The sequence below is a fragment of the Anser brachyrhynchus genome, assembly GCF_964034855.1.
Source record: "Anser brachyrhynchus genome assembly, chromosome: 2".
Classification (NCBI taxonomy): domain Eukaryota; kingdom Metazoa; phylum Chordata; class Aves; order Anseriformes; family Anatidae; genus Anser; species Anser brachyrhynchus.
Genome location: NC_137695.1, coordinates 112,009,418 through 112,034,009, shown reverse-complemented (window position 1 = coordinate 112,034,009; position 24,592 = coordinate 112,009,418). Strand labels below are relative to the sequence as shown.

At 46.9% G+C, this 24,592-nt stretch overlaps 2 protein-coding genes across 3 annotated transcripts in view; one reads left to right on the top strand and one right to left on the bottom strand.

Annotated features, from left to right (window-relative positions):
• The window catches only part of CABLES1 (Cdk5 and Abl enzyme substrate 1), an 80,466-nt gene extending 79,333 nt beyond the window's left edge, over positions 1-1,133 (bottom strand). Inside the window, exon 1 of one of the 2 annotated variants that reach the window (XM_080580380.1) lies at positions 14-1,133. In XM_080580380.1, the coding sequence (XP_080436506.1) occupies positions 14-603 (590 nt within the window). In that variant the 5' untranslated portion in view covers positions 604-1,133. The remainder of the gene's footprint in view (positions 1-13) is intronic. The other variant, XM_080580379.1, reaches the window with a different exon arrangement.
• Positions 340-23,736, top strand: LOC308189843 (uncharacterized protein). Its single transcript, XM_080580386.1, has 4 exons — positions 340-427; positions 2,645-2,794; positions 3,872-3,957; positions 21,646-23,736. Exons 2-4 carry the CDS (start codon positions 2,691-2,693, stop codon positions 22,047-22,049), a joined length of 594 nt encoding a protein of 197 aa, XP_080436512.1. The 5' UTR covers positions 340-427; positions 2,645-2,690; the 3' UTR covers positions 22,050-23,736.
• Positions 23,737-24,592: the final 856 nt, after the last annotated feature.

Sequence of the window (24,592 nt, the reverse complement as noted above, 5' to 3'; positions counted from 1 at the left end):
CGCCGCCGCTTACCGGGATCGCTGCAGCTCGAAGGCGGCGGCGGGGCCGGGCTGCCCCAGCTCGCAGCCTCCTCCACCGCCGCCCTGGGGGCTGGCGCGGCCGAAGGGCACGGGCAGCACGCCGGCCGTGAAGGAGTTGAGGCGGCCGCGGCTCCCCGCCGCCGCCGCGGCGCCCAGGAAGGCGGCGGCCGGCACCTGCACGGCGGCGAAGGCGTCCTCCTCCTCCTCCTCGTCCTCCTCGCCGCCGCCCTCCTCCTCCTCCGCCCCGCCGCGGGGCCGGGGGGGCTCGGCGGGCGCCGCCGGGGGGCTGCCCAGCCGCGGCGGCGGCGGCGGGGGCGGCGGCGGGGCCTGGCGGGGCCTGGCGGCGGGGCCGTCGGCCGGAGGAGGCGGCGGCGGCGGCGGGGGCCGCCCGTCGAGGGAGATGCTGGTGAGGAAGGAGAGCGCGGCCTGCCTGCGACGGGGGTCGCCGCGCGGCGGCGCCGCCGGCCCCGCTCCCGTTGGCAGCGGCGGCCCCGGCCCCTTCCTGGGGCAGGGCTCCGGCGGCGGCGGCGGCAGGGGCCCGGCGGCGGCGGGGCTGCCGGGGCTGGCGGCGGCCGCCGCCATTGCGCGTGGCTGTGCCGGCCGGCTGCCCGCTGCCCGCCGCCTCCCTGCCCCGCGGCCGGGCGCTGCGCTCTCGCTGCCGGGCTCCCCGCTAGGGCAGCGGGCGGGCGGCGGGGCGAGGCTGCCGTCGGGCCGCCGGCGGGGCCGCCCCGGAGGGCCGCATGGGGGTGCCGCGGCTATCACGTGCGGAGCGGGGAGCGGAGCAAAACAAAAGCCCGGCCAGCAGCCCGCAGCAGGAGGAGGAGGAGGAGGAGGAGGAGGGAGAAGGGTGGGTCTCGGCGAGCTCCCTCCTTTCAACCTCTCTCCGCTTTTTTTTTTTTCTTTCCCCCTTCCCTCCTCCTCCTCCTCCTCCTCCTCCTCCTCCTCTTCTTCCCTTCCTGGATGCGAGGGGGCGGGCGGGAGCAGGGGGAGGTGGAGTCTGTGCCCACATGGCCCGCCGGGCTGCCACCGCCGTGTCCACACCGGCAGCACCCCGGCCGGGCTGCTGCAGCGAGCTGGCGGCTCGGGAGACACCTCACAAGACCCCCAAACCATTAAAGCGCCATTAAAACACCTCACAAGACCCCCAAACCATTAAAGCGCCATTAAAACACCTCACGAGACCCCCCCAAACCATTAAAACACCATTAAAACACCTCACGAGACCCCCCCAAACCATTAAAACACCATTAAAACACCTCACAAGACCCCCAAATCATTAAAGCATCATTAAAACACCTCACGAGACCCCCAAGCCCCCCTTCCCTCACCCCCTTCACCCCAAGCCTTCGCTCTGCCCTGCTCCGGGGGCAGTGGGGTTTTTCAGGGTGCCCTCTCGCCCCCAGCCCCACTGGCCCGAGGCCAGTGCCATCACAGCGCGGAGCGCCTTCGTTTCTTCATCGCTTCACTCGCTCAGCTCAGCCTTGCTACAAGTGTTTTTGTCCTTATGTAAGGGCTGGATAACAGAAACACCAGCACGCACGGTCCTTGTGAGACAGCAACGTGCACCTCCTTCATGAAGCATTACAATGACGTGTATTATTATGTCCCCGTTACAGTTTGCTGATAGTTTACAGCCCTCTCAGACTGTCACAAAGAAAGCAGTGCCCCCTATGATTTGATCAAAAGTTTGCAGATTTGATCAACAAAGCTGGGCGTTTGGTCACAGAGGAAAACCTAATGCTATTAATTTTGAAGCAGCTATGGACCCAGGTTTGCCTTCCTCTCAAAACTGACCTTTTGAGCATTCAATGACTTTAGAAACGAGCTCTGTGACTCAGACCGATCTGTGAAAGTTTGGCCTTTACTCACCCTGGGTGCCCCAAAACCCTGCCTTTAAGGCCCCAATGTCCCTGGGGTGGGCTCTGCAGGCTCCTGATGCGATAAGGATGCTGTAACAGGCAGCATGGATGGGAAATGCTGGGGGAAAGGGAGCGTTTCCCAACCCCCACCTCCTTCTAGATCCAAGTGCTATTTTGAGATGGGCATTCCCACTTCAGACTGCTCTCTTGAGGCTTAAGCTGATGCTGTCTTCCCTAGCAGATGGCACCGATGTGCTCGTCCCTGTGGCGCATCGGGGACGGATGGTTTGGTTGGGAAGCGGGTGGGCCTGAGTGCCGGACTCACCTCCCCAGAGGAGAGCCCAGCTGGCACCTCCTGTCTGTAAAGGAGATGCTCTGTACCCTGGTGATCACCACGAGTCCTTCCAACTTCTCTTTTGGAGAGGAAGCGTGAGGAATTGCTCCCGACTGGCAGCCCCGGTGCTGCAGCAGGAGGCAGTGGGGCGGCTGGTGCTAGGGAAGCGATGCGCTCAGGTCCCGTGGAGAAGCTCAGGGTGCCTTATGAGACAGTTCCACTTTTAAAAGAATTCAGGACTCTTTCGGGGAGGACTCCTGGGCCACACAGGGAAGTGCCATAGCTTCATAGCCTGACAGTCAGCACGTTCCCTGGGTGCTGACCTCTGACCCGAGGACTGCTTCTGTGTTGTAGGTCATGAACGTCACACCTTCCACATTACAGCTGAGTGAGGCATACACTCCTTTTTTACCTCTTGCATTTCTGACAGGAAGAAGCCACAGTGTGCATTTTTCCCCGGAGCTCAAAAGCTTGCTATGGAAACTGAGTCCAGGAGCGTATTTTCCAAATCCAGCCTCTACCAGGAGATAAGCACGGTAAAAGAGAACCGCCACCAAAATGCTGAGTGCAGGTTCAAGAGGTTTGTCTAACCTGGGGCAATTCTTATGTGTAAAGTGTGCGCTCCTTTCACAAAATCCCCCTTGTGGTGGGATAAATGTGAGCATTATGTTGCTTTGGAGGCATAACCTCTGCTCTAGAACACCTCTGAAGCTGTTCTAGAGAAAACTGTTAGACCCCCTTGTCCTCACAGGTGTCCAAATACATTTTGGCACCTGATACACTGTGTACAATTGGGAAGACTCATGTGAATGGTTGAGTTTATCGAACCTCCTTACATCAAAGTTAGAGGGACTGGGTCTTTGCTTGTAGGTCTTTGCTAAGCTGGGGCATTTGGCTGAGGTCACCAGGTTCTTGTCACCTCTTGCAACCTCTGCAGAGCCCATATCTGTGTGCCCATCAGCCTAACTTCCTCAGGGGACCTCAACAAATGCTCCTGTGGGCACCGTGTGGGTATGGACTGCCTTTTCCAACAGTGCTGCTGAAGATGGGTTAAAACATCCCTTCCACTGCACACGAGAACAAACCCGTTTGAGAAAGCAACATACAACAAGAAAAACACGACTTTTTCAGTCTAAAGTGAAGCTATTTTTGTTAATGAGTGGGGCACCACAGTACAGAGAAAATTGGCATGTTAGAAATACCAGGTTCTCTAGACCTATTTATATGTTTAGTAGCAAATTAAAACAAATATGTACAACCTAAGGTGAATATTTTTTTCCTAGTTACTTACATCCTTTTGATCTGTGCTTAGCAGAACTGTAGATGATTGCGCAGGCTATAGGAGTCTTGTTTGCCGGAGGTTATGTGGAAATGTTAAACAAATTGACTTTGCTGGTTCAAACTTTTTTCTTTGATGGGGAACCGGTGGTTGACTAGAGGAAATAGCAAACTTGAAAGGAAAACCAAAAAGACATATTCTGGAAACTTGCTTCTGTGACTGTTTTTTAAATCATTTTCCTCTCCAATTTCTCTTCCAACCAACCAGCTCTACCCAAGTGCAAGCAAATGTTTTTATTTCAGAGGTCACAGGCTTATGTAAGTGGTTGGATGACAAGTGGTAATAGGAGTGGAAGAGCGTGATAACTTTTTTACCCAGCGCACAAAATGCTGGAAGAGAGAGAGAGACTCATCAGCTGTGGGTGTCTGGAGACAACGAGGAACTGGGGGAGCCAGTTGACACAGGTGAGTGGAGAGGCCAGGTTTAAAGATTTTGAGGAGGGTAAAGGGATTTTGGACAAAAAAAAAAAAAAGAAAAAAAAAAGTGAAAGCTCAGCAATTTACCAGTCTGGGAAATGAGACTGTAGAAGTGGTGCCTCTGCCTTTGTAGGAAAGTGAATCCAAGCGTGGAAGCCTTATGTTGTCTTGGTTTTAGCGTAACTAGTGCGAAGGGAGCCCTGTTGCAACGCGAGTGTGCAGCCAACAGGAGTTGAAGAGCAAGTCTGAAAGGCCACGGAAGGTTGAGCCGAAGCCGTGCGCCTGAATGGCTTGCCACCTCAAGCTTAAAAACATATTTGCAGGTGTATTGAAAACTTTGCCTGGAACTTGAGTTAGAGACAAGATTTGTATTATATTGAGAGTTAACTCTGCAGGAATAACCAGTCCTGAGTCACCAACGTGAGTCACCAGGCCAGTGCTTGAGTGTCCTCAGTGCAGTGTTTGTGTGCTTGGGCGATAAAAACAAGTTTCTTATTGTCATTGACACACGTTAGAGCTGCAGGAGGAAGGCAGCTAGTGGAAGGAAAAGCAAATGCAATTCTCTCTTGCCGTTTTCACAGCATTGTTTTCTGACTGTCAGGATCAGCCCGGTAATGTTATATGCAAAGCTCAGCAGAGAAGTCATCTGAAGGTGGTACTGCGTCACTTCTGTAGTTGAGAACAGAAGCAACTGTTACCCATGGTCATGGATCCCACTGTCGGAGCTCAGCAGCTAGGCAGATTCCTGTAGCCTGTGAGCACACTTGCTGTGCAAGACTTCGGAGAAACAATAAATCAGCGATCTTATAAACGATTTGGCTTTTTTTAGTTCCTCCCCGAAGTCCCTTTTTGGAATACAATTGCACTTCAATAGAAGAAAGAAGCTGTAACATTGAAGAAGGACTTGGAATATGAATTTAATAATCCTTCTGCTTAAAAGGAGCGTCTGGCAGAAATAAAATAGAGGGAATTTAAACACACTTCACTGAAAGCCATAGTTAAGAATGGAAATTGGATAAAGACAGTACAAATTCTTTACAAAAGACTAATACTGCATCTGGATAGTAAGTCCTATTTCGGTGCCAGGCCCTAACCTTAAGTCTGTTGTAAATTTAGCCTGATTCTCAGAAAAGCTAAGTACTTGCTTCCCACTGGTAATTCTTCAGGAGCCTGAGTGTTTTATTTTTTGAAGTCTGCTCTTGCTAATTGGATATAAAAGCTTGACACTAACATGCTTGTTGCCTTGTTTAAAAAACAGAGTTCCCTGGATATGCAGAGACCCACACTTGTCTCTTTACCAGGAACCTAACTTTGTTTTCTTGCATTGTTCTAGGGTGTGTGCCAACATTAGCTAGTTAACATAAACCGAATTCTTATACAGCAGTGGTAAAGTGGGAGAGATTTGGGGTCGCCTAGCATTATGGTTGGAGCAGTGTGGGCAAGATCCTGTGCATAACTGTCAGGAAGCGCAGAAGCAGATGCCCTTGGCGAAGATGAAACGGTGCCTCCACAGCTCAGCTGACATGCAGATATAAAGGTCACCAAATTAACCTGCTAATTATTTAAGATGTCAGAGGTGTGGCATGTGTGGTGTTTGTGTGCGTGTTGTACCGCCTTGAAAGGCTTCTGAGGTCTTCAGTAGGCTAGCAGTACACGTGTGGGTGGTGGGGCCAATTTGGTAGATGTTTGTCTCTTCAAGAAATTAGGGCACTCTAGTTAAGTGGTCAAAACCGGAATATATATCATTATTCCAACATACCATACCTTTAGGTGGGGCTGGTGGCAACAGCTTTTTAATAAGACTACTTAACATTTTCCATTGTAACACCTTGGCATTTTCTATGCTAGATCCTCTTCAGGCCAAACTTTTTTTTTTCAGGAAACTTTGGTCAAAATGGTTATGCCAGCTCCAAGAGCAGGAACAAGAAAAACACATTGCTTCGCCCACATTAGAAATTCTTTTGACCTTTGCTTTGAAATCCCCAAGCATTCCTGCACTGAAACAAGAATTTAGGAGGTGGGCTTCTGTGTCTGAGGTGGGGCTGGGGGAAGGAGGAGGGAGTGCCCTTCCTGTCAAAATCCACCCACCTCGGTCCGATTTTAAGCCTTTGAATCATAGCGTGCATGTGCTAGCTGGAGACTTATTACTGCCTAGCAGCTAAAACTGCCAGTGATGTCTTCCCTGAGCAAACCTCAGCCTTCTGCATTTCCTGAACTAGCTGAGTGCACCCAGTCCCCAGACCTACAAGAGTGCAGGAAGGGATGTTCCCAGCTGTTCTGGGTCACGGTGGAGGCAGCTGCTGAAATATGGGTTCGGGGCAGGCAAGTGGTGCAGAGGAGGGAGCCGTAAGGTTGGGTGCAGGGAGGGAAGGAGCTGCACGAGGAGAAAACACCGTCCTCCCTTCTGATGGATGCACTGCGAGGGGGCTGAGGGGAAGCACACCCAGCCTGAGTTCTCCTTCCTCAGTTTTTGCACACTTGTATTTTTAAAGTTACTCATTCAACTTAGGCTCAGTTTGAGGATTTCTGTTGGTGGTGGTGTTTGTTTGCTGTATATACTTCTGGATCCCTTAAGGACCCACACTCAAACAGGAGCTCTGTTTTACTAGTTGTTGCTAAAATGCTGACCCGTGCTGCAATGAGCTTGCAGGGTAAGTAGACAAAACAAGGAAGGTGGCCGTGTCTGAGCTGCAACTGGAATGTAGCAGTTTCTGGCTCCTATTTGTGTGATTAAATGGGAACAGGGCCACGTAGCTCCTCCCTCCCTTGGAAAACAAAAACCGTGGACACTTGTGCAGAAAACAATTCTGGTCTGTGTTTGTCCTTGTCTCACTGCAGTTTCTTCAGATTTTTTTTTTTTTTGGTATCATAGTAAGTTAACGTAGGTGTGAGGTTCAAGAATGCAGTGGTCTTTATTCAGGTGAGGAGAACAGGCAAATGTCCTGTCTTCCTGGCAGTCTCCTTAAGCAGACAGATAAATAAAAAGCAGCTTGTAATGGCAGTAGAACAAAACAAGACTTACCACTAAAAAGAGCTTTTTTTTGTTTTTCATAAAGTGACAGCTGTGATTTATCCCATTCTTTACCATTTTGAGATAATTTGGAATTGAATATAGAATCACTGGATATTAAGATTTCAGTGGGAAGCCTGGGAGAACATCCGTCATCACCATGGTATTTGTTAATTTTTAATCGTCTAGGGATAATTTTAAAACATAGCTGCAGGTTTCTGAAACATTCATGTGAGCAAGTCTTTAGGTACGTTGGCTGCCTAGGGTAGGAAAATCCTCCAGTTCACAGGACAGTCTGACCAAGTTGCTGCGTGAGGGAAAATACTGTTGACACCTTCTGAGACACGGTCTTCAGTGAGGGTAAAAACATTAAATAAATAGCATCTGAAGTTCCCAAACGGGCATGCTGCTGGAGTGTTTTACTTCAGAGACTGTTGCATGAGTTCATCCTGTCTGTAAAAGTTTAATAACCAAGTTGAAAAGAAAAAAAAAAAGTTCAAGGGATTTTTTTTTTCTCCTCTTGAAAATATTTAATTCAGTGTGAACGAAGGAGGCACATGGAAAATTTTGGCAGAGCGAGCTGAGGTTTTGCACTGTCTCAATGGCATTTTTCTGCCTGTGTGCAATGCGATCCCCCATGAACGCCACGCTCGGTATGCTCCAGGATTTCAGGGTAAATTGTCAAGCCCTGTGAACTTCAGGAGATCCTCAGCAGGTGGAGATCGTCCCCAGCTGGTAGAAATCCTGAAACCCTTGAAGTAGAGCAGGCTCCCCTCATGCCACCTCGGCCTGCCTGCACAGGTGGCCTGGGCCCCTTCTCCTTGCCCTCATGGTGGGCACAGGCCCTGCCTGGGTCTTCTCTGAACAATACTCCTGTGTAAATATTTGCCACGGGCGAATTTCCAGCGTAATAGTGCCCAGCAAGGTCAGCTCTGCCTCTTTCCCAGGGCGGCCAGATAAACTGGCACAACGCACTGAGGGAGACGGAGTGGCGGTGACCTTGGCGGGGCTGGGGCCAGTCTTGGCCGCAGGCCGGGTGTGAGGTGGTAGGGCAGCTCCACTCCCCCAAAAACCCTGAATAAACACTGCTAATGCTGGTGTGTGGATGTTTGGGAGTCCCTGTGGCCAGGTGAACTCTCTGAGGGGGCTGAGGGCCTGCTAGGGTGTGGGGACACTCAGAAACGGCATAGGTGGCCCGACCCTGGCATGGACGCCCAAGGGTTATGTCCGGAGAATGGGTTTTCTTCTTCATCACACCAAGATGTGTGTGAAGGGAGACCCCTAAGGGAGACCCCTAAATCCTACTGCTTGCTTTTGTGTTGGATGGGGAGGGAGTCCAGCCTTCATGAAGTACAGAAAATTCATCCTCAGAGGAATGACCAGAGACAGCTGGCTGCAATTCAGGGGGCAAAACAGCAGCTCAATCCTACCCCAAATAACCACAACTTGTTATATGCACGTCTTGCATAGTCTGATAGAGACTAAAACTGCTAAAAAATGGTCTGAACGGGATGCCTTCTTCCCTCAGAAAAGTTTTGGCAGGAAACTGCCAAAAGAAAATGAATAAAATGAAAAAAATAAGCAGCAAAAGAAAATGAAACAAATGGAAAAGTGGTCCCCTAGCAGGAGAGATCCAAAGTCTTCTGCTGTCTCCACTCCAACTGAGCAGCACCTTCATGTAATAATCTTTATGCAGAGATCAATGAGGCTGTTTAAATAAAAGAAGCATTTAGGTGTAAAAGAAAGCCAGAGAAGAGAGACTGCATTCAAATCAAAAGACTAAAATTCAAGCCTCCTTGAGCCCCAAGGAAAGGATAAATCCTTTAAGCTGTGAAGAAGTAAATGCTGGAGAAAGTCCATGAAATCCATTCTAAAGTTTATCACAAAATAAAACTCAGTTAAGGGCCAGAAAGGAAACCGAACAGTTCAAAGATGTGGCAATGTAGCAGAAGAGAACAGCTCTGCTAGCATGACATTTTGTCTGTATTTGGTGCATCTTCAGGTCTTTCTGTTTGGAAGCTTGACACACCAGTAATTCCTTCTTCCAATGTGAAAATAAATAGTTTATTTCTAATTTACTGCAATGTCTCTGGAGGTGGCTGTTTTTTTTTGTGCTAGCCCCTCAGGAAAGAAAGAAAATGTTCAGATACACACCAAAAAGGAATTAACTAGATTTTGGCTATATATATATATAGCCAAAGACATATATGTGTGTGTGTGTGTGTGTGTATGCAAGTATATATAGAGAGATAGATATTTCATTTTCCCCTGCGGGGATGTAATCCAACCAGATATAATAGGACATAATGAATACACTCAAACTAGAGCAATAGCAAGGATATGTAGCAGAACTATTCTGCTGGCTGTTTTTGGAAATGTTTTAGCTGTTTCCATCATGCCAGCATGACTGTGTTCCTATGGGAACAAGCTTCCTCATAGCAAGAGGCTTCTATAGCAAGAGAAGGTGACTCCTGGCTAAAAACTTGGGGTTTAGCACAAAACTTAATTCTCCGTAAATATTATTTTTTTCTGTGATATTTGGATTACATTCACTCATTTTCAGAACTAATTAATTATTTTTTTTTCTACTCTGTCAATGAGGCAAGATGCTATCAGCTACATTAAAACTGTCATTAGGACTAGCTAGTAGATCCTCAATAGTAAAAGCTTGTTCACACCCTCCTTGCAAGTATGGTGTTGCTTCCAAGAGCTGCATCCCACTGATGGTACTCCTTTTGAAAGGCACCATGCTGCAGCAGTAATCCCATACGCTTTAATAGGACTATAGGTGAATTAAAGTAGTAGTATTCTTTGTGAGGAAGCCTATTAAAATCTGGCTTCATGTTAACAGCTGCCTTCAATGCATATCTCCTCTGAGAAACAAGGTCTTGTGTTGTATATTGTAAGAGTATTATGTTGCTGTAATGTTTACTTGCAGCAGGAGTAATGCTTACAGGAAAAAAACGTGGAACTTCAAAGCTCTCTCAAGGATGCCTTTGAAAGAAGGGATTACAGGGGAAAAAAACAACCAACCAACCAACCAAACAAAAAAAAACAAAAACAACAACAAAAAAACCAACCAAACAAAAAATCAATATGACCCATCAGAGAATGAAACAATTGCTGTAGCTAGCTGAATATTTCTTTGAATCAGTATTCTGAGTGTTCATACCCTGAACTGAAGCTGATCAAATGTATCTGCTTAATTTTTAATTCCTAACTGTAAAAACTGCCAGCAAAGTAGCTGTTATGCACATAAGTGATATGAAGGAGACAGCACTTAATCTGTTGTTCTTAACCAGCAGATAATGAATGGACATAGTGGAAATTGTAAGGAGGCTGGGACTCAAATTTCAAGGCAAGCTCGTAAACTGGGGGGAATTACCCAGTAAATGGAGTCGGATGTGCTGTACAACAAGGGGACAGATGTAAATGAAACCTCAAGTATGGTCCCATCATGTCCCATCTGGTACTATGAGTCCAGAAATACCATTTTTCTACAAACAAATGAAACAAGGATGTCAGAATTGTATCCTCCGGTCTTGTCCTTATTCCTCCTGTAATCACTGCTGAAACTTATCTAGTTCTGTTCTCAGTGCTGGTTCATCACTGTCTTGTCTCTGCTGGCGTAGCCCTGGCTTTCCTTGCTGGTGCTCTAGTCTTGGTGCAACTCGTCTTGTACCTCACTTGAGGTGCAGAGGGTGGCCATGAGGCATCCACCTGCTGAAGGCAAGGGGACCTTGTGTATGCCATTTCCCTTCTTATCCTTTAGGCAGGTGATGGTGAGCTGGCCCTGAAGAAATCTGAAGGTGCGTTAAACTCAGTAGACTTCAGGCACCAGTAGAAAACTCCAGAAAAAGTACTGGAGCAATGGGCTTGTTGGTGATAAGGTAGGATCAGTGCTTAGTATTGAGAAACTGAAGCACGTTTCAGGAGAGATCTGCTGTCTGCCCTGTTTTGTGCACTGCTGGTTCAGGCCACCTCAGCAGCTCACAAGGGGCCACGAAGTCCCTCCTTCCTGTACAGTTTCACCTGAGTGATTTGTTATTTTTGAGGGTGGAAAACACGTTTCTGAGAAACAGAAGCAAAGAAGAACAGACTATAAATAATCACAGAATGGGTTGGATTGGAAGGGGCCTTTTCAACTCTAATCAAAGCTTTGATTAGTGCTGACATTCTGTATAATATCAAGAAACTTCCTGGTTTAAATTTCCACCTGCTCTTAACAGCAAGGGCATGTTGCCACCCCTCTGTATTTTTGTGCTTAAGAAGGTACAGGAATTTCAAAGTGACGAGCTACAACGCCTAACCAGCATTTCAGCGGAGCCACTGTTCTGATAATATATCGTGAAGCATATACTGTACCCTTGGAAACAGCCGTTTGCAGTTTCTGTCTTTAGAACGATCTTTATAGCTCAGAGGAGAACTGCACAGCAAAAACATGGGTGTGTTAATCCTTTGTAAGCTTGATAAGACGTGAATTTGTTTGACTAGCCATCTGCTAGTCTTGAGACTTTAGTGTTTGCTTGCCAACTAGAACAAAGTAGGCTGAGGGTTGTTTTGCTTTTATTGCTGTATATGAAGTACACCTGGATGCAGAGAAAAATAGGATGACGATGGACCATGAAGGCTGAGACAATGACAAATGAAAGTAGGGCTGTGTTTCTGGGAACTTCAAATGCTTAAATTTAGCGTGCAAGTGTTTCTAGAGTAGGTATTTTTGAAGGGCACCAAGCCAAGTAGTTTTAAGGCCAAATGTATGGCTATTTAAAGAAATACATCACAGAGCATTAAGAGTGACTCCCATGAAACATCGTTTGAACCGTGCCTGAATTTTTGCAGTTTTGCCCCCAGCTTAGAGCCAGCAAGCAGGTACGGCAGGGCACTGTAACACTCGGTGCCGAACACGGTCACGGAGGATCTTTCTTTTCCCTCCCCGCTCCGAGTGTTCCCTTGCAAGTGTTATGAAATGCAAAAGCAATAGCACTGTGTGGGTGAAGCCTAGAAAGCACAGCTCCCCTAGAAGCAGGCTGGTAGTGCACGTGAAGCGTGCCGGCCTTGTTTATTCTCAGGATAAATGCTGCCTCAGGGAGTATACCGGGGTGCCCCGCTTTGTACAGGGACTTTCCTCTCCCCAGATGACGGTGGCATGGGTCAGATTTAACCTGAAGGCAAATGCTTTCACTGGAAGGAGGTGCACGGGTGGAAGAGCAGTGGTTTGAAGGAGAAAGAGGGCTGCTCTTCGCCGTGACCGCACCAGGATGGTGCTACGCCAGCTCCCCCAGGTGCGGGGTCCCTCGAGCTGGGAAGTGCCCTGCGCTCATCCTTCTGCCCTCTGAAAGCAACGCGGCGCTGCGTGCACGGTGGCTGATTTCAGCAAGGCTGAAGTCCATCAGAGTGATCTTTAACGCGGCGTGACTGACTTAAGGGCTTTTTTTCCTTTTTCATTAGCCGCATGAGGAGTACAGCACATCTGATGCGGGACACGGCCATGCTTTGTCTTGTGCTGGAGCACGGGTGCTCTGGCAGGGCAGACCGACGGAGGAACATCATCTCGGTGCTGACTCTTCCTGATAGGGCTGATGGAGCTGTTTTTCCAGTGAATTTCCAGCTAGGCTGTTAAAATAAACTTCTCCATGCAAGCTTGTGACTGGAAGCAGTCATCCTGCCTCTTTATTTGCCTTCTTTCTCTAACTGGGCTCTCCTCTGCAGAGCTTTCCCCTGCGTGGCTGAAATTACCCTGTGCACTGTCTTAGAGAGTATCAATACCTCACGTTAGCCACAAAACAACACTGTTTTGAGGACTTCAAGGTGTCCTGCCCCTGTGGCAGTTATCTGAATGCCACCCATCAGCTGTATCACAGCCTTGAGTGAGCTGGATGATTTGTTGTGCTTTGTGCATACGTTGTAATTAAGTCACTAGGCAAGAGCGTTGTTTTTTTTCTCTATTTTTAGTTTGTTTTGTTTGTGTTTTAATTATTATTATTTTTTTGGAGCCAAATTCTAAAGTCCATGTTTAGGGCCGCACACACTCAAATTTCCTTTAATTCTTGATAGGGGGAAAAAAACTGAGTCATGACCTTACAGTCCGAATGCGAGCAAACAATCTGTTACGGCAAACACACGGGGGGAAAAAAAACAATGATTCAAGGCAACAAGATCCTCAACTTGAGATCATCATTTTCACAAAGGCAGGGGGTAACAGCTGTCTGGTGATCACGGGATTAGATCTTTCCGCTGTTCCTGGAGTGACCTTAAATAAAACCCCCGATGCCGGCCTGGCCGAGGCAGGCAGGGGCGGCGGGGATAAATCCCCGTGCAGCCCTTCGCAGCGTGCTGGGGCAGCAGCAGTGCCCATGCTCCCGGCTTTGGGGAGGTTTCTGGAGCCTTCACTTCTCACCCATGTTTGTGGATTTGTGCCATTAGGTCCAGAGCCTGGGGATTTAAACAGCCCCCCTCGTGCCACGGTTATTTTGCTAAAATCATAGGCGAGAGGTCCCTGTCCCACTGAAGGTGTAACTGAAAGGCATTACGAACACAGGGCTTACTTCCAAGATGTCTTTTTTTTTTTTTTGGTTAAAAAAAAATCCTTGGATTTATGAAGCTTATTTTGTGCTAGATGTAAAAACACGCGTTCTTCCAAGCATGCAGCATGAATGAAAGTGAGCACTGAATTATGCTGACCTTTCAATTCGAAATTTTCCACCGGGTACGATTCCAGGACAAATATTGATTGAACGATTTGTGTGTGTGTGAAGTGTGGCCTGACACCCAGTGCGACCTTCCTCCTCCCTGCCTGATCACCAGCGGTGGCTTTAAGCTTCCTTTTGTACCAAAAACTCGTTTCATAACTGAGTTCCCCCGCTCTTTGGAACCCGGGTTTCTGTGTTTGTTTGCTCACTGAGCTGAAGTCTGTCAGGATATTTCTCTGTTTGGTTTCGTTGTTAGCTTTGTTGCCGTCCGAAATGGCCCGGGGCTGGTTTGTTCAAGGCTGTTTTTCTGGGAGAGCTAGCAGAGGGTTTCGTGCTCTGCATGTTCGCCGGTGTCACCGCGTGTGATTTTTGCCCCATTATGCGCTGCTCGCCCGCTCAGGCCAGAGGCATGTTGTGTTTGCACACGCGCTGGGCTCCGCTGCTTGTAGCATCCAAGTCTGGGAAAATGTCTTCCTGATGGGAGATTTTTTCCCTGAATTCTCATATTTGCAATTCCTATAGAAAATTATGTATTTTTTTGAGGTCACAAGAGAGCAATTTTCAAAATTGCTCTTAAAGTTGTGGAAGAAGGATGGCATTGAGCCCCTCCTCAAACTGCGCTCTGTTTTTGGAGTAGAAACAAAGGCACGTATGCCTGTTGTGGTATAGCAGGTTCCTCCAGCGAGGACAGATTTGGTCCCCAGCAAGTACTTTGCAGCAATGCAATCTGCCTTGGCAGGGACAGTGCAAAGGCCACGTGCACCTTCTGCACTCCCTGTAGCACTGATCCCGCAGGATGGCACTTTGCACGGGTGAGTCGGGCCTCCAATGATATATATATATATGCTATGTATATATATGCTATATATATATGCTGATATTTTTAGATGCTGCTGATTTTTTGGGATTCGGGGCTCACAGAGGCGATGTGGCAGGTAGAGAGGGAAGGGGGTCAGGGCCGCCAGCTTGGCCAAAGCTGGGGAAATGCTGGGTGCAGTAGAGGAAAGGCATGTGGATGAGACTCTCTTAGGGATGCTCTTTATTAGAGGGAAAGAATAAAAATATGATAATTGACATTATAATTGGTTTTCAAAAACCCAGAGAGCAAGGAGCATGCCAGGAGGCTTCCCAGAGGAAAGCTGGGGTGGGAGCTGGAGCCTGGATTTATTTGTCCTTCATTCATGCCCTCACAAAAACTACCGATGTCCAGGCCTCCTGCTCCCACCAAGGACGTGCGCATCCGTGGAGCACACGTTGCTGCCTTCTGGGCCTTATAAGAACCAGTATTATTTCTTCTCATGTTAATGAGAAATATTCATAGTGGTTTCTTCTGAGATTATGATTCTTACTTCTATATATAATATATATTTAAAATATAAACACATACAGACTATATATATGCATGCATATATATATATATCTATATATCCCTTCCCCCCCCCCCTTTTCCTTCTCTTCTCACAGACCAAACGGTCCCAGGGAGAGGACAGCAACTTTCCATCACAAATGCTTTTCCTGTGACTGTTTCTTGTTTTCTGAGCCTGCCACATGAAAGTAGACATAATATTTTCATTTGTCTATAAATAAACAGAAATCTGACTTCCAGAAAGCGTTAGCGCAGCAAGTCGAGTGTCAAGGCAGAAAGGCCCTCATGTTCTCCACTGCTGAGCCCCGCCATGTACCCCGAGGTTGTGCTGGGACCCGGGGATGTTCATGAGGAAACACGGACACCCCCAACCTAAAATACAACAGCAAGGCCTGGTTGTGGAAGAGACAGGTCCTAAAACAAGGCCTAGGAAGCTTCTTTCACCATGGCTTTTTCTGTACTCCTTCTTTCAGTCACAGCTGTGGTTTTGTGGACCTCCAAGCAGATGTATTGGTCTTCCCATGGCTATCAGAAAACACTTCTTTACTGTGAGGGTGACAGGGCACTGGGACAGGCTGCCCAGAGAGGCTGTGGAGTCTCCTTCTCTGAGATACTCAGAACCAGCCTAGATGATGGGATCCTGCATTTGGGTCACGATACTGACCGCTCATTGTGACAGGCACGTGTCCGTGTTCGCTGCCCTGGTACCGGCCTTGGAAACCCCTGCTCCAGGAATGTCTGACTGTGGAGTGAGCCAGGTGGGTGTTTAGGGAGGCGAGAGGAAGGGCTGCGCACCTTTTCTGAAGGCGTGCACAGCCAGAGGGCTTTGCAGCTCGAGCACAGGCAACACCCTACATGTCTGATTTCACCCAGCTCTTTCGCTTTAGAGTTTCTTTACTCCACAACACGCAGCTGCTGAGAAGTGGGATCGACCTCCTGTCCCCTAGAGAGCTGAATTTGAAGTCGCAGCGCAGCCTCCTGAGGGCCAAGGCACGTTTCTCATGGGCCTCCCTGCACCCGCCCTGACTGGAAACCTGCACCGCTGCCAGAAGCGGCCTGCCTCTACAGCGCCTTCCTCCCTGCCCTCACCCAGCTCCTGTCCCTCACTGACCCACATCCACAGTGGCTCTGCAGCGTCAAGGAACTTAAGTCAAGGAAATTAAGAGGACCAGGCCAGGCTCTCAGAGTGCTGCAGGATGGGACGCAAGGCTTGCAAGGAAAGTAACACGGTGGCACTGGCACCTGAGAGCATTGCTCTGGGCTGGGAATGTTTCTGTCCACTACTCCCATGGAGCTGGTGTGTTATCCACTGTTACTGTGGTATGGCTTCTGGATTAGTGTGTTCCTTTGAGATTTAATCTTTTCCTTATCACGAGGCTATTAGGTAGAGTTGCAGTCTAACTCGCATCCCTCTGGAAGAAGAAAACATCAGCGGGGCTGAAAAGTGGGCTCTGTTTAGGCATCATCACATTGAGGATTTTTTTTTTTTTTTCCTTTTCTTACCCTTTTTTTTCAGCCTAGGGCTGCAACTGAAGCCTTCAGCCCAGGAACATGTCACAGCCCCAGCTGTGGGTGCCTCTCACACGTGACAGGACTGCCTCATATCAATGCATAGCTTATAAAAGCTACTTTGCAGGGGAAAGGGGGAGTGTGGACCAGGTATTCACGCTTAACAACACTTACACAGTGGAAGTGGCTCACCAGGGATCAAAAGGCAGACAAACGAATCAAGATGAACTAGTTCCACTGTGTGTTTTGCTTTCCTGGCGAGAGGATTTGGGCATCACCCGTAGTGGTTGCCATCTCTGCTCTGCCGTTCCAAGAACTGCCACAGCCAACCCAGCCAGGAAGCCTCGGTGATGTTTCTGCTTGAAAACACATCTCAGGAATTTTATATGGGAATTTTAAAGGATGTCAGAAATTTTAAAGGGTTTGAAAGCTTTCCATCTCACTGCTTTCGCAAGAAGTTTTTTCCTGTGCTTGTTTATGGGTTTGATGCGCAGAGCAAACAGATGCTTGTTTAGAAACAGGTCAGAATTCCCAGACTTGCAGGAAACACTGCCTGCCTTGTTTTCCACTGTTTAGTACCCAAAGCTGAGCATGTAAACTGTCCCCGTGAATAACCTGGGTGGTTCCCCCGTTCCTGAGCCCTCTCACTCATGCTGAGAGTTCTCCTGCAGTACAAGCCGTGGGAGACCATCTGTGCACGAGCTGTAGGGGCTCGTGCAGATATTGCTGCTTTGGTGCCACCAGAAGGTGCAGAGATAAATGATTGATGAGTGTGCTCAGCACTGAGGCTGAGAGGATTCTTCTCGGGTTGTCTTTTCATCACTGACACCTCCTTATGGGGTCTCACTTACTGGAAAGTTTTACTGACAACTGGGTACTGGGAGGGAGCTGCAGCCCTGGGTCCTGCGGCCGATGATCTTGTGCTCAGAGCTGCAGAATGAGGGAACAAATCCTGTGGACATGTCATCCTGCTGAATTCAGCCCCAGGCAGCAGCCAGGCCGAGGATGGATTCCCAAGGGGCACAAGCACCTACCTGCACGGGGCCACGCAGCACAGCAGCTTCGGACACAGCCTTGTGTCACCTCACTTCACAGTATTAGGCCTGACGTACAGAAAGCTTCTTGCCTTCCCAGGTTGTCGGGGCCACTTTGTGTGCATTGCTTAAATACATGCAGAAATTGCTGCAATTGTTTGGTTGCAGGGGCTGGAGCCTTAGCAAGGCAATAGCTGTGGGCCTGGTGATGAGACCATGACCACCAACAGCATTATGGTAGTAAAAATGGGGAAGTGGAATGGTCTGAAAACAGAAATGCAATACTTAAATGCACACGCGTAACTAGCAGAAGAGAGGCAGTGCAAAAGAGCTGCCAGTAGGCCAGGAAAATCCTGAAATTTCACGTGTTCACACTTTATCAAACCCCCTTGATACGAAGTTACACACAGGCCACTTGGGAGCAGTGAATGAGCCTCTGCTATGCCAGAGCCTTAACAAATTAAATGGGTTTGAGAGGGCTCCTCAGCTGGGGCAGTTCACAGATCCTCTGCTTTGACACCAGACATGGTAAAGGAGCTGCAGGTCTTTTATCATATAGCTTTTTTTACTTTTCAAAAGGATGCCGGATCTGAAGAGCATCAGATATTCTCTGTGTAGTCTGTGGGGTCAGCGGCCACAGAAAGAACTGCATTACTTTATTTTCCTACTCTGTTCCTGATATTTTTCCGCTTGTATGATTTATTCTTGGTTAGTCTATAGCATAAATACATATATAAGATATAGCTACCAAAGCCTAAATGTTAAAAAAATGCAGAAAAACAGGCAAGTAGGATTTTAAATGGAGTAAACCAATTTGAAATACTTGATTCACCAGTCACCAATATGAGGGCTCAAGGAAAGCCACTGGAGTAGGGGGATAATCCGAACTGTGGGCTTTGAAAGCAGCTGTGGAACAGGCCAGGGTCTTACAAAAGGTCCTCAGCCATCCTTATACTAGCACAATTCCCAGAGCCTGGGGAATCAGAGAATATTTTCACACCAAACTCCCTCTGCCAGTGACCCAACCTACAGCCAAGCTTTTTGTGATGGGGTGTGAATTACATTGCTGTCCGATGGCTTAAATTCAGCATGCTCCAGACGTGTTGAGTCTCCCACCCTTTGCAACAATTCCCCCCTCTGAAAGCACTTGCAGCTAGCTACCACAAGCCTGGATCCAGAATTGCGAGCGATACGGGAAATTGCTGAGGGAAATACGTTACCAAGATGAAAGCAGACCAATGCTTGGCAGGCAAACATTAGTTTTGTTCCTCAAAAGGTACGTAAGCCTAGGATTTAGGAGAGCTGAGCAGATTTGGAAGAAAAGAGCAAGCTTCAAGGGATATGACAGATATTAAACTAAGACGGTTTGCTTAAAAATAACAGCGTGCTTCAGAGATGATGAGTATGCCACAGAAGTATTTGAGAGTCTGGGGACCAATTCTCGTAGCTTCGTCTGACAAAATCCGCAGTGGCAGGCAGCTCGGCAGCCAGAAAGTCGGTGTGTGCACAGGGCTGGGTGTTTTCTTCCTTCACCTGCAACAAGTTTTGGATCTCTGAAGTTCCCAGGTGTTCCCAGGAGCAGCTCGGGCCAGTGTGGTTGAGCATTCAAGGGCTTTGGCTTGGTTCCCTCCCGGTTTCACTTCTGGTCTCCCTCTGGGAGTGAGCAGTGAAGAAGGCCCTGAGCTAGCACACTCTGGGAGGAAAGCAGGGTGGCAGCTCTTGGTGGCGACCTGGAATGGTAGAAAAACGAAGCGCTGGCTTTTGGGAGACTCCTGCAGGTCTCACAACTGCACGTTGAAGGCAGCTGCCTCCACCAGCACGACTCGGTGCTTGCTACAGCTCGCGGGGGTCTTCGCCTGGTGTAAAAAGTGCAACCAGGAGTTGTGGGGACATGGGTGAGAGCCCCTGGAGTAGGTCACGTCCAGTTTACATACTCATTTGGAATAATCATTTGTAGTCTCTTGGTAATAAATGCCTTAGGTCTTAGTGTTCGTTTTCTCATGTCCTTCCCAGTTCAATCCTAGGATAAACAGATTCTGCAGAAGTTTCCTTCTGAAAAAGCCTACAAGATCCATTTTTATGTACGCTGGAGTTAGTTTTCGTCACAAAGGGAAACTTTTTTTTTTTATTGTTTCAGTGCTGGTTCACATTTGTTTTAAGGAATAGAAAACCCTATATAAATGAACCCCTTTCTTTGGAGAAATCATAAATGCAGTAATTGTAAACAGCCAGCATGGCCTGGAGATCCCCAGTACTATACACAAGTGAATACTTGTCTTCTAGAAGTATTGATCACATGTAATGAATTATGAAATCTTGGTGTACAGAATTCTAAGTTAGAACCATGTGGTCATCTAACACCTTGACAGAGCTTACACAAAAGCCTCCCTTGCTCATCCTGATGTGGAGAAGCCCCTTCAGGACGCCTTGAAGCGTGCAGGTTGGGGTGACACCAGCAGGCACCCCAAGGCTCCCCTGCCCAACGCTCTCCGGTACCAAGGCAGGACATGGAGTGAGGAGGCACGGAGGCAACTCCTTTCTCAGGAACTCATGATGCCTTTCAAACCTCGCTAAGAAAATACCCTGTGTCAATACTCAGAGGCTGAGGAAGAAGAGGAATAGTTTTTGACACCCCTGTCACTCTTAAACTCTTAACTCTTTCAACACAGGCTTGAGAGGAATGGAGCCGTATCTCCAATGATTTGGTGTGATTATAGATCAAGGGAGAAGGAGAGAGAAGAATGGCTAAAAGCATATTCTTTGTATCTTTTCATATTTCCTTTTCCTTTTTTTTTTTCTTTTTTTTTTCTTGATTAAGTGTCAAATTATTGGGACTGAATTTCAGAAATTCTGTTGCTTTGTCTGAGTGATTTGCCAGGCATTTAACAATTCATTAGCAATTAATAGAGTGCATTTGGCAGGCTAGCAAACCAAAAAGTATTATTCATTCACTTGATACCCGGCAAGCAACATGCTTTAGAAGTGCATATAAAAAGCAGAGTGATTTCAGAGAGGGTTGTCATGATGTGTTTGAATTTCTTGCCTTCTTCTCATCTGACAGCAATGATATAAACTGAATTGCATTAGGACAGAGTGAAATACTTCAGCAAGTTTAATATTTCAAACCCAATTCTTTTAGACGTAACTTTGTGGAAAATCCTGGCTTTTCGTTCCAAAGGAGAACGCTGATACAATTTGAGATACTGGACGTTTCCCTGGAATAGAAATAGTAGATCGGCTTTTCTGATTTGCAAGGATCAGTGTCTTGGGTCTAACTGTATTCATCCTTACGCATGTGTGGTAGGGTACCTGCAGTTTTGTAAACTGATTGAAGTAAAAGAAAATTGGAATTCAAATAATTGCCTCTTCTGGGCCGTCTGCTCAACATTAAAAGCGTATCGATTCATTATCCGATACACATTATCAAAGATAATGTTAGCATTTTTTATTTTTTATTTTATGCTTCTTTTCAAATGCAGCTTAAATTCCCAAGCTCTCTGAAATGGTGAGTCATTAGGAATGTCATTTCAAAGACTGTTTTTAATCTCTTTATCTTTTCCCACAACTGATTTACCCAAGGGCACAAGTAAAGCAGATGTAACAGATTCCCCAAGGTCCAAAAATCATCATTTCTTTCCTATCTAGCCTTATTTTATTGTCACTTTATTTAAAACCTCCCTAAAAGGACTCATCGAGTTGGTAATTTTAACTATGAGGTAATGGGTGGCTTTTATCACCACATAGATGTAAGACGATAACTGGATCTGAATTTTGTCTCCTCTGCTTCTGGTTTCAAACGTCTGACCCACAGCCTGGTCTCCTGGCTATTTCTGCTGGCTTTGGAGTACAGGCATATAAAGCTCTTTTCTTTTCTGTCATTATATTATTTTTTAAAGCCTTCTCCCTATGAAACCATTGGCTAAGTATAGACAAGGTGAGGTGAGTTATTAATTCACTGAAAACGAATTAATTCAAAATAGTTATTCGAGTTGGTGCTGAATTCCAAGCATAAAAATTATATACATGAATCAAAGACTTAACTGATTTCTATTCCTCCTTTTAAAGTCATTTGTAAGAACATCAAGGATGCTCTACGTGAACCACTCAGAAATAACAAGAAAAGGGCAAACTTCTGTATTTCCAAGATGTGGTTAGAACGATGGTCACTCTTGCACCGTAGTCGAAATATATTGTTTCATCACCACGTGAGAACTCTGATTAGCCTCATTCATGGCTGCAGCTGGAATGCCAACAAAAACCTTCCAAGGGCAACCAGTCTCCGGTCGTCCTTCTCACGGCTCCTGCCGGGTAGGGTTATCTCCCATAAGTGTCGACGGTGGGAGAAAAACCTCCTTGGCCTTCCCTGCAGGCGCCTAGTGCCTCTCTTCGCCCTGGTGGGGATGGAAAGAAAGCCAGCTCCCAGCCACCTGGGAGCCTGGGGGCTCTGCCACCACTGTGCTTGTACCTAAATGGCCACATGCCTGGCCACGAGCACATCCTAAACATATTCTGAGGAGGAGAGGCAAGCCTTCTGCACTAAGAAGTCGGAGAAAGAAGGCAATTGTTACCCAGGAAGAATCTCATATTAACATGACCATCAAGGGAAGATTTCTCTGTATTTATAGCACCCATCGTTCCAGCCCTGATGGCATGAATGCATTGTGTATTTTTATACCACGTCCTTGTTTTAAGTCACAGCACCCGCAAAACTGTGAAGTTCAACCCAAGCGGTGCTGACACATCACTTTGTAATCAGCAACGTAATTCACAGAGGACGACGCTGTTTATATTGTCTCCAGCACATCATTTTCCATGTGATGGACACATACAGGAACGCAAACTGACCTCCAAGGCTGCACGCAAAGCACAGGCTGGAGAAACAAGAGGAGTTCTGGGGAAAATGCTTTACATTTCAGGCTTTATCCAGTTAAATTGTTCCACGTGGGCATGAAGCAGTCCTGGTCCATCTTCCACTGAGTGGATCTTTGGGCTTACTTCTGCTTCGTCTCGCTCCTTCCCTTGGCTGTTGTTTCATACTCAGACACAGAGAACACCCCCGTAAATGTTACGCTCGCGCTGTGCAGGGACAGCACAGTGAATCACTTCAGACTGAGCAGTCTTCCTGCACTTACACGCGGAAGAGAAAGGTATCGTTAGTTCTTTCTTCCAAATTTTCCCCAGTTGATCCGTTTAAATTCAGTAAAGCCCTTTCTTTGAGCATCAGGGCTGACGAGATCAAATTGACTTTAGCGGTATTTCTAAAAAGAAGAGCCCACTGACACCCCAGGATGCATCAACAACAAGAACCTCACCGACCTCTTCTCCATCTGCTCTTCCTCCACCTGTATTTTGCTCTCTTATGTTGTTTTTTTGACAGGATTCCTCATTAATCTGCAGACAGACACTGTCTTCCTCCTGCTTCATTAGGGCTAAGCCATTCATCCTTTCTGTCTGAGAACAGCAAAGTTCAAAAGCACAACTAATTAAAAGCAACTAATGACTGGGTCGGCCGTGCAGGCAGTGAAAGGAACAGTTTGCCTGTGGACATTTTAACAATGTCTGACTTTTGTGCTCCAAGCAGCCCAACAAACAGTTTATGATCAAAAGCTAACTTTTTCTGGGGCTATCTCTTCGTGGATCAGGCAGATAGCGTTTCAGATGCACTGAAGCCAGCCATTTGCTATCTTTATGTTTTTGGGAACGGCCTTAGGCCATGGGCCTGAAAACTGTACCACTATTGGGCCCGTGGAAGTATCTTAACATCACAAATGTGAATATATGCTAGCAACTCCTAATAACAGAGGGGCGATGCTCTGTGCTCCACTACTACTGAAGAAACTCTGCCGGAACCGCTGAGTGTTACCTTGGATCGAAGTTAAGAGAAGCTGACTTTCAGAAACCACTTCGACCTATTCCAGTGGGGTCGGTTTTACATCAAATGGATGTGTTTTTAGATATTGCTGGCCCCTTGAGGATTGTTACCATGATAGATTCTTATCAACAGAAGTGGGATGAAGCTGCCCATGTGAACATCAAGTCTTCAGCTCCTTCCGGTCATGGCTAACATGGTAGCACCCTATACCTGCATTTTCATTTTTAAAAGATGCACAAATCCTAGCATTAATTACCATATTTTTCCCTTATTTCATAAAACAAAAATAGGCAGCACGTGGATACATCCGAACCCCAAGATGCTGTCACAGACAACATGAGGAAACCAGAAAATAGCTACAGCTGTCCTGGTAAGAGTGAGGGGTGGCGCAGGTATGACCCAAGAGGCACTGCTATTCCACGATTCCCAGCTGGGTACTGATACCTGAATACACCTGAAGAAATCCCAACCCCCTTTTTCTTCTATTTCCTCTGGGCAAAAAATATACATTATTTCAAAAGCATAATAAAAATATAATTAGAAATTAACACTAGAATTTACCACAAATAGAAAACAGTAACTTAATTTCTAACATTTGTCAATTTTAGTTGTCATTTTTGGTACACAGATGATGCTCAGACTTCTGGTATTTCTTTAGGAAATTCTCTCTTTGAAAGGGAAACCCTAGAGTATCTCAGCTGTTGTTTCTATTTTTACTTCTAGATGATTTTTTAATTATCTGATCTCATCAAGATGAAACTTGGTCTCAATAGTAAACATTTTTTTTTTCCTGGCATTATTGCAGATGGACAAGAGATTGAATTTTTAGGGCAACTGAGCTCTTAAAACGTCGGTTAACTAGAATGGAAAGGGTAGTTCTTATTCTTTTACATGTAAAAGCAGTTCCTTACTGTCCTCTAGTGGAGTAGTAGTATCCTCATGAACAACAACGGACGTTCAAAAAAAGAAAAGTATTGACAAAATATTCATTTGACTGTGTGTTGTTTACTCTTCTGTACCCAAAACCTCTGCAAGCTGCCTTTTGTACTTTAGTTGAAATACTAGTGAACTTTGAAGTAAGTAAACGTTATTATCAAATGGCAGTCTAAATAATGGTTAATTTCTACAACCTACAGATCT